Below are 11,876 nucleotides of genomic sequence, written 5' to 3'. Positions count from 1 at the left end.
CATTTAGCTGCCCCAAGACTGCCCTGTTTTCAAGGTATACTATGGGTCTGCATCCCTAAATCTATAGCTCAGGAGCCCCCATCAACGCATTTTTCTTCAGTAGTCTGCCAAAGGTACACTTAGGTCAAAGCAAAGGCAGTTACTGACATTGAACGGTTTTGACTTCAAGATATTTATTCGGCTTTGGCCTTTTCATCAGGAATGCTTGGAAGTCTTCTGTTTTGTTAAAGGTCCATTTCCTCTCCATAACTTTATACTCAGTTTTGATGGGTAAACTATTCTTGGCTATAAGCCTTTATCCTTTGCCTTGGAGAATATCATATCTCAGGCTCTCCCCTTCTTCATAGTGGTGGTTGTCAATTGTGTGTGATCCTGGCTAGGGCTCCTTGGTACTTGAATTCTTTCTTTCTGGCTGCTTGCAATATTTGTTCTTTAACCTTGAAGCTCTGGATTTTGGCTATAATGTTTCTGGGGGTTTTCATTTTGGGGTTTCTTTCAGGTGGTGACCACTGGATTCTTTCTATTTCTACTTTGCCACCTGATTCTAAGCGATTTGGGTAGTTTTAAGATTCCTTGAGATACGATGTCTATCATACGATGATATGATGATACAAAATATGATGTCTAGGCTAATTTTTTTTGGTCATGGATTTCAGGTAGTCCAATGAGTCTTAAATTTTTTTTCTCCTTTTTTTCAGGTCAACTATTTTTGCTATGAGATACCTTACATTTTTCTTCTATTTTTTTTCAGTGATTTTACTTTGTTTTAATATTTTTTGTTGTCTCATGGAGTAATTGACTTCTATTCAGTCCATTCAAATTTTCAAGGAGTTTGTTACTTGGGCAAGATTTGCACCTCTTATGCTAGGCTGTGAATTCTCTTTCCAATTCTTAGCTCTCAACATGGCAATTCATAGCTCTCATTTCTTTTCCAATACCCCCTTTTAATGCTCTAATTTTATTTATAAAAATATTTAAAATTCTTTAAAAACTCTCCATGAGTAGAACCAGGAGAATGGTTTACACAGTAATACAATATTGTAATGATTATCAACTGTGAAATACTTAGATGCTCTAATCAATACAATGATCCAAGCCAATCCTAAAGGACTCATGAAGAAAAATGCTATCCACTTCTAGAGACAATTAAATAATGAATTCTGAGTGCGCATTGAAGCATAGTTTTTTTCATTTTATTTTTCTTGCTTTTTTTCTTTGCAGCATGGCTAATATGGAAATATGTTTAGTATACCTTCATATGTATAACTGATATCATACTACTTGCCTTCCCAATGGGTGGGGGAGAAGCTAGTGGAAGTGAGAGAATTTGGAACTCAAATTAAAAAAAATAATATTGAAGTATACTTACTTTTAAAAAACAAATTTTTACTTCACTTCTTTCAGGAATTCTAGTTGACTTTGTGTCCCACTTGTGTTTTTCTTTGAGGCTTTGCTTGTAGACATGTTTTAATCATTCTTTTCTTTTGGGGTTGTGTCTTGAGGGTCCCTGCCATTATAATAGCTTTTTATGGTGGGGCTCTTTTTTTGTTTACTTATTTTTCCAGCCTGCTTTCTGATTTTGGACTTGATTTTAAACTTTGCATACTTCTGGAGGTCTGGGATGGTCCTGTCTTTTTTTTTTTCCCTTAGGAACTGAATGTTGTGGTATCCCAGGCTCTCAGAGACAGTTTAGTTTGGGGACCTGCAGGCTCTCCATGCTCCCAAAGTGGTCTGATCCAGGACAAAGTCTGATCACCACCTTCTTTGTCTGAGCTCTGTAAGCTGCTGACCTGAGTTTGGGTCTGAGGAACAGCTGCTTTCAGCCTGCCCCTGGTTATTTTTTTTTTTGTGGGCTACAAACTGGACTAGAAGTTGAGGCTGAGGCTCCACTTTGCTCCTGGGGTCAGTCACCTTCTTGGTTGATGCACAGGATAGCATCCAGGATGACAGCTCACCCCAGTATGCCACCCTGGGCACAAATCCCCTCCTCATTCCTCCCTGTATTTATGACCAGGAAGGGGTAGTTAGTGACTGAGCCGCCAGCTGGCGCTTATTTCCACGTCCTGTGCCAGGTCATGGAGCGCTGGTATGCTCCTGGGACCTCTTCTTTCCCTGCTGCCCAGCCTTGCCAGAGTGATCCATACCCCCAGGCTGCTCCTGGCCAGATATCCTTGGTGTCCAAAAACCTGCCTGTCTTTCTGTGCTGACTGTGCCTGGAAAAATGACTCACTGTGACTTGTTATTGCATTTCCCCATTAGGATTCGGTCTGGTGAGTTTTCTAGATTTGTTGGGAGGAGTTTGGGTGGGGGAACTCTGTTATACTTCTTTCTACTCTGCCAACTTGGCTGTGCTTGCTTTCCTTCTGAACCTCCTCTCCTCCCCCCCCTCCCCCCCACGGAGGATCAGGAAGCTTGTTTCGCTTGTGACTATCCCCTTTGTATTAACTTCCTTCTCAACTCCTTTCCCAGTCTCTTCTTGTTTCCCTGTTGAGTTTAGTGTATACCTACACCATTCTTAGGGTCTGTGTATGTGTATTCAATGCTCTTTTGTCCAGTTCAAAAAAGAGTGAGATGCATTTGATGCCTGCTCCTACGTGGGGGCTCGGACTTTATCCACGTCCCTTTACTCCTCTCACATGCCTCAAATGTGAGAAACGACAAGTTCCCCCCCCCTTCCTCCTCCATCCTGTGTGAGTCTATTCCTTTTACCCTCCCTTCTCTTCTTCCTCTTTAAAGCCTTGGAACAGAATGAAACCACCCCCAGGTTCTAGTTTTTTTTTTTTTTACTTAACTCTCTCCATCTTTTGAAGACATTAAGGCTCTGAAGAGACACTTGTTTCTTCTCCAAGTAGAGGGAGTGTTGGTGCAGGGTTTTCTGTTTGCAGGTGATTGTGCACTCAATGCAGCCTCTGGAGCTGAGACGCAGCAAAGTAGGGATCGATTCTCTGGTACTTGTGCTAATTTTGGCCTGACAATTAACACCAAGAAAACACAGGTGCTCCATCAGCCAGCACCACACCATCCATACGTGGAGCCATCAGTTACGACAAATGGAGAAGCTTTGAATGCTGTGGATAAGTTCACTTACCTTGGCCGTATACTTTCTGGGGACGTGCATGTAAGTGGTGAGGTTGATGCATGCATTGCCAGAGCTAGCTCGGTGCTTAGGAGGCTCCAAAGGAAAGTGTGGGAGAGAAGAGGTATTAGACTGATTACCCAGCTGAAGATCTACAGAGCTGGTGTGCTGACCTCATTGTTGTATGCCTGTGAGCATGGACAGTATACCAGCACCATGCCAGGAAACTGAATTGCTTCCATTCAAGATACCAGACACTGAGATCCTTTCTCAAACTAAACTGCCAAGCATTCAAACTCTACTGCAGAGTGCAACTCCAATGAGATGGCCAAGTTGTTTGAATGTCAAATGCACATTTGCCTAAAAGACTATTTTATAGAGAACTCATGCAAGGAAGGCATTCATATGGAGATGATAAGGGGCGATGCAGGACATTCTCAAGGTCTCTCTGAAGAACTTTGGAATAGATTGGGAGACACTGGCAAAAGACTGCTCAGCATGGCATGCCTGAATCAACAAAGGCACTGTGCTCTATGAGGGAAGCAGAATTGCAGTAGCTCAAAAGAAACGAGGTGTGCAAATTTAGAGACATCTCCACCCCAAATGTTCATATGCACTATTTGTGTCCAACCTGTGGTAGAATCTTCCGAGCTCATATTGGTCTGATCACCCAAGGTTGGACTTAACTTGACTCCCAATGTAGTGATGTCATTCTAGTCTCTTCAAGAGTAAAGGACAACGACCTACCAATCAGAATGTTAGCCCTATGTCTTTGTATAGCACCTTCTAACTGCCTGAATAAATTCACCTTTCTAGGTTTCTCTGTACTCTTCTGTTTGTTTTTCGGTCACTACTCATCTCTGGTCTTTCCATCAGAAATGCTGAAAAGTATTCTATTCCATTCACATCTATTTTCTCCCTGTAGGATTATACCCATCTTCAAATGGAAAGTAATTCTTGGTTGTAAGCTTTCATCTTTTGCTTTTTGGACTGTTGTATTCCAAGAGCTCCTCTTGTTTATAGTAGACGCTGCCAGGGCTTGTGGGATGCTCACTATGGTTCCTTGGTTCCTGAACTGCTTTTTTGGGGGCTTACAGCATCCTTTTCTTTGATGAGGGAGTGCTAGATTTAGGTTATGATATTCCTGTGACTCTTCCTTTTGAGGTTTCTTTCAGAAAGTCATCTGTGGATTTTTTCAGACTTTACTTTGCCCTATGATTCTAATAGCTTTGGGCAGGTTTCATTTATGCTGTCTTGAAATATAGTGTCCAAAATATTTTTTATCATGGCTTTCAAGGAATTCAATAATTCTTAAATTATTTCTCCTTGACCTGTTTTTGAGGTCAGTTGTTTTTGATAGCAAATATATTACACTTCTCCTATTTTTCAATCTTTTGATTTTGTTCTAGTATTTCTTACTATCTCATTGCTTTTTGCTTAATCTATTCTAGTAGACTCATACTTGGGCAAAGCTGCCCACTTTTTGTTCTGAGATATTTATTGCCTTTCCAATTGCTTCCTCCAGAACTTTTATTTCATTTTTTAATCACTTGAGTCGTTTCATCTAGGCATTCATGGAGTCCTTGTGGAAAACCCATTTTTCCCCTCTCTGAGTCATTGCTTGAAGCAGCTACAGTGTCACTCATGCCTTCTTTTGGGGGATCTACATGTAACATTGGTTGCCCCACTGTCTGAGGGCCAGGCCAGTTATATTTTATTCACTTGAGTTGAGCTTAGAAGGAAGCTAAGGATTTCAGGAGGCAGAGGTGAGGAGGGAGTGCCTTCTAGGCACAAGAAGAGTGTTTACAAAGGTACAGAAATAAGAAATGGATCATGTGAAATCTCAGCACCAGCAAGCATTTATTAATAACTTCTTATTTGACATGCAGTAGGCGCTGGCAATAGAAAAGACAAAATACAAAGCAGTATCTGCTCTCTCGGGGCTGGTAGGTGGTGCCCTAGTGCATAGAGATGGGCCTGGAATCGGGAAGGCTCATCTTCATGAGTTCAAATTCTGCCTCAGACACCAGACATTTACTAGCTGTGTGACCCTGAGCAAGCCACTTCACCCTGTTTACCTCAGTTTCCTCATCTGTAAAATGATCTGGAAAGGAAATGGCAAACCACTCCAGGATCTCTGCCAAGAAAACTCCAAATGGGGTCATGGAGAGTTGAAAAATGACTGAACACCTGCTCTCAAGGAGCTTACATTTGACTAGAAAGTTAGAGATGGAAGGAACCTTAGAGATCTCCTAGTTCATTTTACATGTAATACCCTATAAGGGGGAGGGAAGGGAAGAAGCATTGATGTAGCACCTACTATGTTCCAAGCACTTTTTGGAAATACTTCATTTGATCCTCACAACAACCTTTGTGAGGGATGCTATTACCCCCATTTTACAGTTGAGGAAACTGAGGCAAACAGAAGTTAAGCGGCTTGCTCAGGGTCACACAAGTAATAAATATCTGAGGCTGGATTTGAGCTCAGGTCTTTCTGACTCCAGACCCAGTGCTCTATCCATTGCACTACCTATAATTTTTGTAATAATTACTTCGTTTTAGTTCTGTGGGGCAACATAACGGTCCTGGAGGCCCATTTGACTCCTTCTCCTTTGGCTGTAGGGTTTATTTTTAAGTGAAAAGTTCTGAGTTCAGCCATGATCTCTCCAAGCCCCCAGTGAGGAAAGTTCCTAAGACCTAGACTGTCTAACCCTAGTTTTCTATTTATCCTAAGTCAACCTCTGACTTCTTTGTGACTGGCTGAGGCAAAGTTACCAGACATGCTTGAGTAGGGAAACAGTAGATTAGAGGGTGGCGGTCTGTGGATGGGCGACATTGGGAGGGGAAGCCCGGGAAAGAGCTGCCCTTTTTTAGGGCTTTGCTCCCGGTCTGTGTCCTTCACTCCGAGATGCCAGGAGAGCTAATGAGCCCTCACCCTGTCCTTCCGGGGCCCCAGCGCCATCCTCCCCTTGCTCCAATCTCCCCTCCTCTTCTCTCCCCCAGGCTCCAACACAATGGCTTTGATCCATCCAGGAGGTATACAGTCCTGCTCATTCTCACTTCTGCTGGTGTGATTCGATCAAAAAGTGTTTTCACTTGGTCCACACCAGGCTGTCAGTCAACAAACATTTATTAAATGCCTACTGTGTGCCAGGCACTGTGCTAAGCACTGGGGATACAAAAGGAGACAAAAACAGTCTCTGCCCTCAAGGAGCTTACACTCTAATGAGGGAGACAATAAGCAAAAAATATGTACAAACTACATACAGGCTAAATGAGGATGATGAAGAGAGGGAAGCCAAATGGGGATGGGCTCAACCCCAGCCTCACATAGAGATGGGGAAACTGAGGCCCAGGGGCTTTACACACTGGGCAGGGCTCCAACTGGCTTCCCCACCAGAGGCTCTGGACCCCGCCGCTCTAGACCGTGGACAGGCAGCCTCGACCTCGTTGGGGGCGTTCTCCTGGTTTCAGAAAGCCCCCTGTCCCCAGTACGAGTTTACAGCCACATGCAGACGACGCGCACACTAGCAGGGAGCACGGGCTCTTCTGCGGGCGCCCACCACGTAGTCAGCCAGCCCGGTGTCGGGGCGGAGCTAGTGAGACGGGTAGGCGGGGAGGCGGGGGAGGAGGGGGACGGGCGTGTCTCGCGCCTGCTCAGTGGGCGCGCGCTGGGCTCCGTTGGAGGGGCGGGGCGCGAGTCAGTGAAAAGGAGCTGTCCCGAGGCGTGCAGCTGGCTCCAGGGGGCGCGTGCTGTGCGTTGCTAGGCGACGCGGGACGGGGGCGGGACCTGAGGGGCGCACTTCCCGGGACTCCCGCGTCGGAAGTCTCTGCGGTCGCCTTAGCAACTGTAGCTCCAAGCGGACGGTCCCTCAGCCCCAGGGAGGCTACTCCGGCGGGGTCCCGAGGTGAGGCTGAGGCGGCGGCCGGGGACGCGCCTGCCCCATTTCGCCCCCGGGGGGACCGAGGCTCGAACCCGGGACCGCCCCGAGGACCCCCGAGAATGCGCCTGGCTGAGGATCGTGGGATTTGGGGTTGAAAAGAGGGTTCACCCCTCCATTTCACTGACGGGGAAACTGAGGGGCTCGCCCCAAGTCTCTCCGCCCGAGAGCCCGGAATGCCGAGCTGACGCACGGGGTTTAGCCCCCGGAGGAACCCAGAGATCGTCTAGGCCCACCACCTCCTTTCACTGAGAGGGAAACTGAGGCATCTGTGGAGTAGAGGACTCAAGACTAGGAGACTTGGGCTTGAGTGCCAGCTTTGCCACGTTTGGTGTGTGACTTTGGGCCGGTCACTTCCCTCCTCATCTGTAAAATGGGCATGATCATAACCGCAGGGTCTGCCTCAAGGGGCTTGGGTGGGGGCAGTGGATGTAGGGGACTGGTCTGCGAAGAAGGAAGATGTGGCTCCGGCAGCACAGCCCATCTGAGCCTCAGTGTCCCCATCTGTAAAGTCAGGAGAATAAGAGCCTTCTCCTCATCATGCTGTTGTGAGGGCTGGGTGGAATAGTGAACAGAGGAAAGCTGCCATCGGTGTGAGAGCCCCGGGCCCCTCTTTTAAGACCATGCAAGAGAGTTTGGAACTGCAGTGATGGAGGAAGCTTCCACAACTGTAATCCCCACCTTGGAACCAAAAATAAAGTGTCTGCCTCCCTAGGGTTGGGTAAGGAGCAAATGGGGGCCAGCTACACAGCTCTGTCAATTGTAAAACTGTTGGGTAAATGTCAGCTACTAATTGATTCACAAGCACTAATTTAGGGCCTGCTATGTGCCAGGCACTGTGCTGAAGTGAAAGTCTGCGTCCTGGGAGCTTATATTCTGAGTGGGGGAGTTGACACAGAATTTAGAACTACGCATAATAAATATAAAGTAAGAGTGTTAATAAGGGAGGGCATTTGCTTGAGGCTGCCCAGCCAAAAAGGCAGCATTTCCCCCCATATCCCGGGATTCCCAGTCCAGGCTCTTTCTTGGCCCCAACTTTCAGGTACGTTCAGAGCAGCCAGTGCCTTGAGTGACGGGTTTTTTGGATTGTTCTTTCTTGGCAGTCCCTCCAAAGGGAGGATTCCCTCCCCACCTCTTGCTGGATGGCGAGTCCTCTGATTTCCCAGTACCTGCCTCCTGACATCGACCCCACCAAAGCTTCCATCGCCTATGGACGACGGGCCCTGCCTAAGCTGAACGAGGAGCTGCAGTCCCCGGATCTGCTGACCCGGCAGAGGGCCCTGATGGCCCTGTGTGACCTGGTGCATGATCCTGAGCATGCGTATCAAGCCATCGGCATAGGTAAGTGGTCTGGACCGAGCAGGAGGCTTCTGCTAGCACATCAGCGAGGTGCAGGGCTGCGACACCTCTGGGAGAGACGGGAGGGATAAGGAGATCCCTTGTGAGTCCTCCGGTAGCTGCCCACCCCGCCTCTGCTTGGAACGTCTTCCTGCCTTCCCAGGCAGTCCACTCCATTTCTGACAGCTCTAACTGTTCTTTCTTCTGTGGAACCCATGTCTGTTTCTGTGTCTTGGCCTCCCACTGTCCCTGCTCCCAGGAGCCCCATACAACAGTTTCTGCAGGGTCATCTTCCAGATACTTGAAGACTGATTGTGACCCCCACAAGTCTCTTTGGGGTAAATTGCCTCAGTTCCTTCAACTACCCGCCCAGGCCATTGTTTCTGCCTGGGCAGGCCTCTGGCCTGTCAAGGTCCTTTGGCCAAGGTAGCAACAGAGACAACAAAGGAATGGATCTGAATTCCTCTTCTTCTTGGCCTGGAGACCCTAGTGCAGCCTTGGATGGTTGTGGGTGGTATTTTACATGGCTGTGGAGAGTCTGGGCGCCTAATGACAGCTAAAATGCCCAGGTCTTTGTCACATGAACTGGGGTCCCTCCCTTCTAGCCGAGTCTCTGACCTAAGCCGGGCCTCCCCATCTTGGCCATGGGTGGTTCCTTTTCTTAACTCCGATGTTGAATGCCGCACTTTCCCCTCTTAAATGTCATATCACAGATTCAGCCCATTTGTGACTGTTAAGATCTCTTTGGGGTGTGGTGTGCTAGATAACCATCCTGGCCCTAGTTTGTCTCCAGAGATGGAAAACCAACCCACTGTGTCTTTATGTCAGCCCTTAACAAAACTAGTGGGACATCCAGGCAGAAGACAGAGGGGCAGGAAGGGAGCTCCTGGTGAGACTCTCCAGGGGGCGAGCCCTGGCCTTGGAAGGAATCACTTGCATGAAGGCGCTTTGGCCATGTTTATCAGATGTGTACATGATCCCAAGCTTCAAGTGAGAGGAGAGGGCCATGGGAAAAACCAGAACACAGGGACCCAGAATTAGGATCCCAGAGATGGTGGCTAGCTAGGATGGTGGGCTGAGGAGAAGGACAGGCAGTTCAGTTAAAGTGAGTATACTGGTGAAGTTGAGTTTTTGAATCCAGGTGAAAGCTAGGGAAAGTATAGTTAGACTGCAGGTCCTGTGGAAAAGAATCGCCGGTTTTGAGTTAGCCGGTACCTTGGAGGTGATCTGGGTGAGAGGGGAGCTGTGCTGTGTTTCAGAGGTAGAATTGACCAGATGGAGGAGCAGCAGGGATGGAACAAGCAATGCTTCTTTGCCTTCATGACATACTTCCTGGAGGCCTTGCCCTGGACTCAGCACTTGCAGATGCTGGCTCACAGGAGACTGAGGGAGATGGGAGGCAGAGGGGCCTCTGTGGAGGCGCTAGGCCAGCAGGCTGTACTTTGGACGCGCAGACCAGGGGAATGTAACACGTGCCCTACACAGCCGAGCCCCGAGGGGGCTGCCCCCCCCAGGTGGGGCTAGTCGAGGGGAGGCCAAAATGGAAGTAAGTTCTGCACTTGCAATGCTTGCTTGATTAACTAGATAGTAAGTGATGGCATTATTCATTACCAAGCACTTTTAAGAGCTTCTTAGGGGCAGGGCATGGTGCTAAGTGCTGGGGATACAAAGAAAGGCCAAAAAAAAAAAGATAGTCCCTGGGCTCAGAGAACTCCCAGTCTAAGGGGGAAGCAACATGGAAATAAATAGGTGTAAACAGAGATACCTACAGAGGAAGAGGGGGTGGAGAGAGGAGCGCCAGAATGTGTTTCTGCAGAAGGCGATGAGCCAAGCCTCAGTGGTGAGGGAGACCATTCTAGGTGAGGGGCACAGCCAATGCAAAGGCACTGAGCGGGGGATGGAGTGCTGAGTGTGAGGAACAGGAAGAAGGAAGGCCAATCTGGCTGGCTGGTAGAGTTGTGGGGAGGGGAGCAAAGTGTAAGAAAACTGGAAAGGGAGGAGGGGGCCAGGTCGTGGAAGGCTTTGAATGGCAAACCAAGGCCTTTAGAGGGGATCTTGGAGAGGAACTAGTGGTGGGAGGAGGGGAAGGGAGACAGTATGACATATCCTTTAGGTCAGTCAGTTTGGCAGCTGAATGGAGGAGAGCCTAAAATGGGGAGAGATTTGAGGCGACGATTAGAAGACTAATGCAGCATCCAGGTCAGAGGTGATTAAGGCCCTACTGATCATCAGTGTATTTATGAAGTGCTGATTTTAGTTTATGAAACAATTTTTGTAATTAAACAGTTGCCTGCCATATGCTGCCCTCAGGTACAGGTCAGGGTCCCTGCCATGCCAGAATCCTAGAAGATAAGACTTCTCTTCTTTGGATCAATGCCTGAGGCCCCAACCTCTCAAAGGAGGACAGCTTGGGGCAGAGCACCTGATACTGCTGCGGCTATAGGACCTTTCTTACTCCGCCTTTATGGTCCTGCAGGTCAGGTCTGTGTCCCTGAGGATGTCTCTAAGTCAGTTTCTTCACTGTGGAGTGCCTAGCTGCCAGACATTCATTTTCTCACAATGCCCGCCATCTTGGTTTAGATAGAGTCCACATTTCTCCCCCAAGTCTGGCTTGCATGAACTTGAGGATGGCTACCTTTGAGTGGTTTTTGTTCTCCCCACCTGTAGCTGGGGCAGAATGTGGAACTTAGCATCTCCATGGTTTTTATCTTTTCTTGAATGCCTGTCGGAGTTGGCTGACAAAGCCTTGGGCAATTCTACGCTCCCTCCCCTATCTGTCCATGATAAATATGTTTTGTCTCTAAATATTTCACGTGCCTGTGTCTTCCACTAAAACCCTTTGGTGATAACCTTGTTACTGTATGGAGATAACTATGGGCAGTAGACCACCAGGTGGCGAGATGGCTTAGTGGATAGAACATAGGACTTGGAGTCAGGAAGGCTTGGGTTTGAAACTTTCCTCAAACACTTACTAACTCTAGGACCCTTGAGTAGTAACTTAACCTTTCCCAGCCAGTTTTTTTTTTTACCTGTAAAGTGGGGATCTGAGCTGGACAATCAGCTTGGCTTTTGGGGTGATGGATTTTTCATAGACTGTCCACTGAGGCCTTAGTGGGTGGGTGAGGCACAGTCTGTGTTGGTGGGGGAAGTATCAGACCTGAAACATTGAAGTAATGTGTCTCTCTAGCTACATTCCTCCTTCCATAGTCATCTACAACTTCTGCATTTCAGTGGAGACCTCCTGGATGTGGGGGTGCCTCAGCCTGAGTACCACTGTTTTTCCCCAGGGCCTCACTCGGGGTGCTGCAGCCCCTCAGCAGCCTCTGGGCAGCCCCTCGATTTTACTCCGGCGTCAGCCCTTGCCTCATTCTGGGCAAACCTCTCTTTAAAAAAAAGTTTTATTGCTGCCTTTTGTCTTTAAATCATAGTCATTTCAGGCAAAAGACCTCTCAGCCCATCCCCGCTCCAGAAGGAGCCCTCCCTTGGCACAGCTGGTGTTATCCCCAGTCAGACAATGTATG

At 47.9% G+C, this 11,876-nt stretch overlaps 1 protein-coding gene across 3 annotated transcripts in view; it reads left to right on the top strand.

Moving 5' to 3' along the window:
- The first annotated feature begins 6,798 nt into the window (after positions 1 to 6,798).
- The window catches only part of RSPH14 (radial spoke head 14 homolog), a 187,387-nt gene continuing 182,309 nt past the window's right edge, over positions 6,799 to 11,876 (top strand). Inside the window, exons 1-2 of one of the 3 annotated variants that reach the window (XM_020996608.2) lie at positions 6,799 to 6,984; positions 8,121 to 8,358. In XM_020996608.2, the coding sequence (XP_020852267.1) occupies positions 8,160 to 8,358 (199 nt within the window). In that variant the 5' untranslated portion in view covers positions 6,799 to 6,984; positions 8,121 to 8,159. The other 2 variants (XM_078154443.1, XM_078154442.1) reach the window with 2 other exon arrangements.

Source organism: Phascolarctos cinereus, unplaced genomic scaffold, assembly GCF_003287225.1.
Source record: "Phascolarctos cinereus isolate Bilbo 61053 unplaced genomic scaffold, phaCin_HiC Scaffold_4;HRSCAF=312, whole genome shotgun sequence".
Classification (NCBI taxonomy): Eukaryota; Metazoa; Chordata; class Mammalia; order Diprotodontia; family Phascolarctidae; genus Phascolarctos; species Phascolarctos cinereus.
Note: the sequence above shows the minus strand (reverse complement) of the source record. Positions and strands in the feature narration are given on the sequence as shown.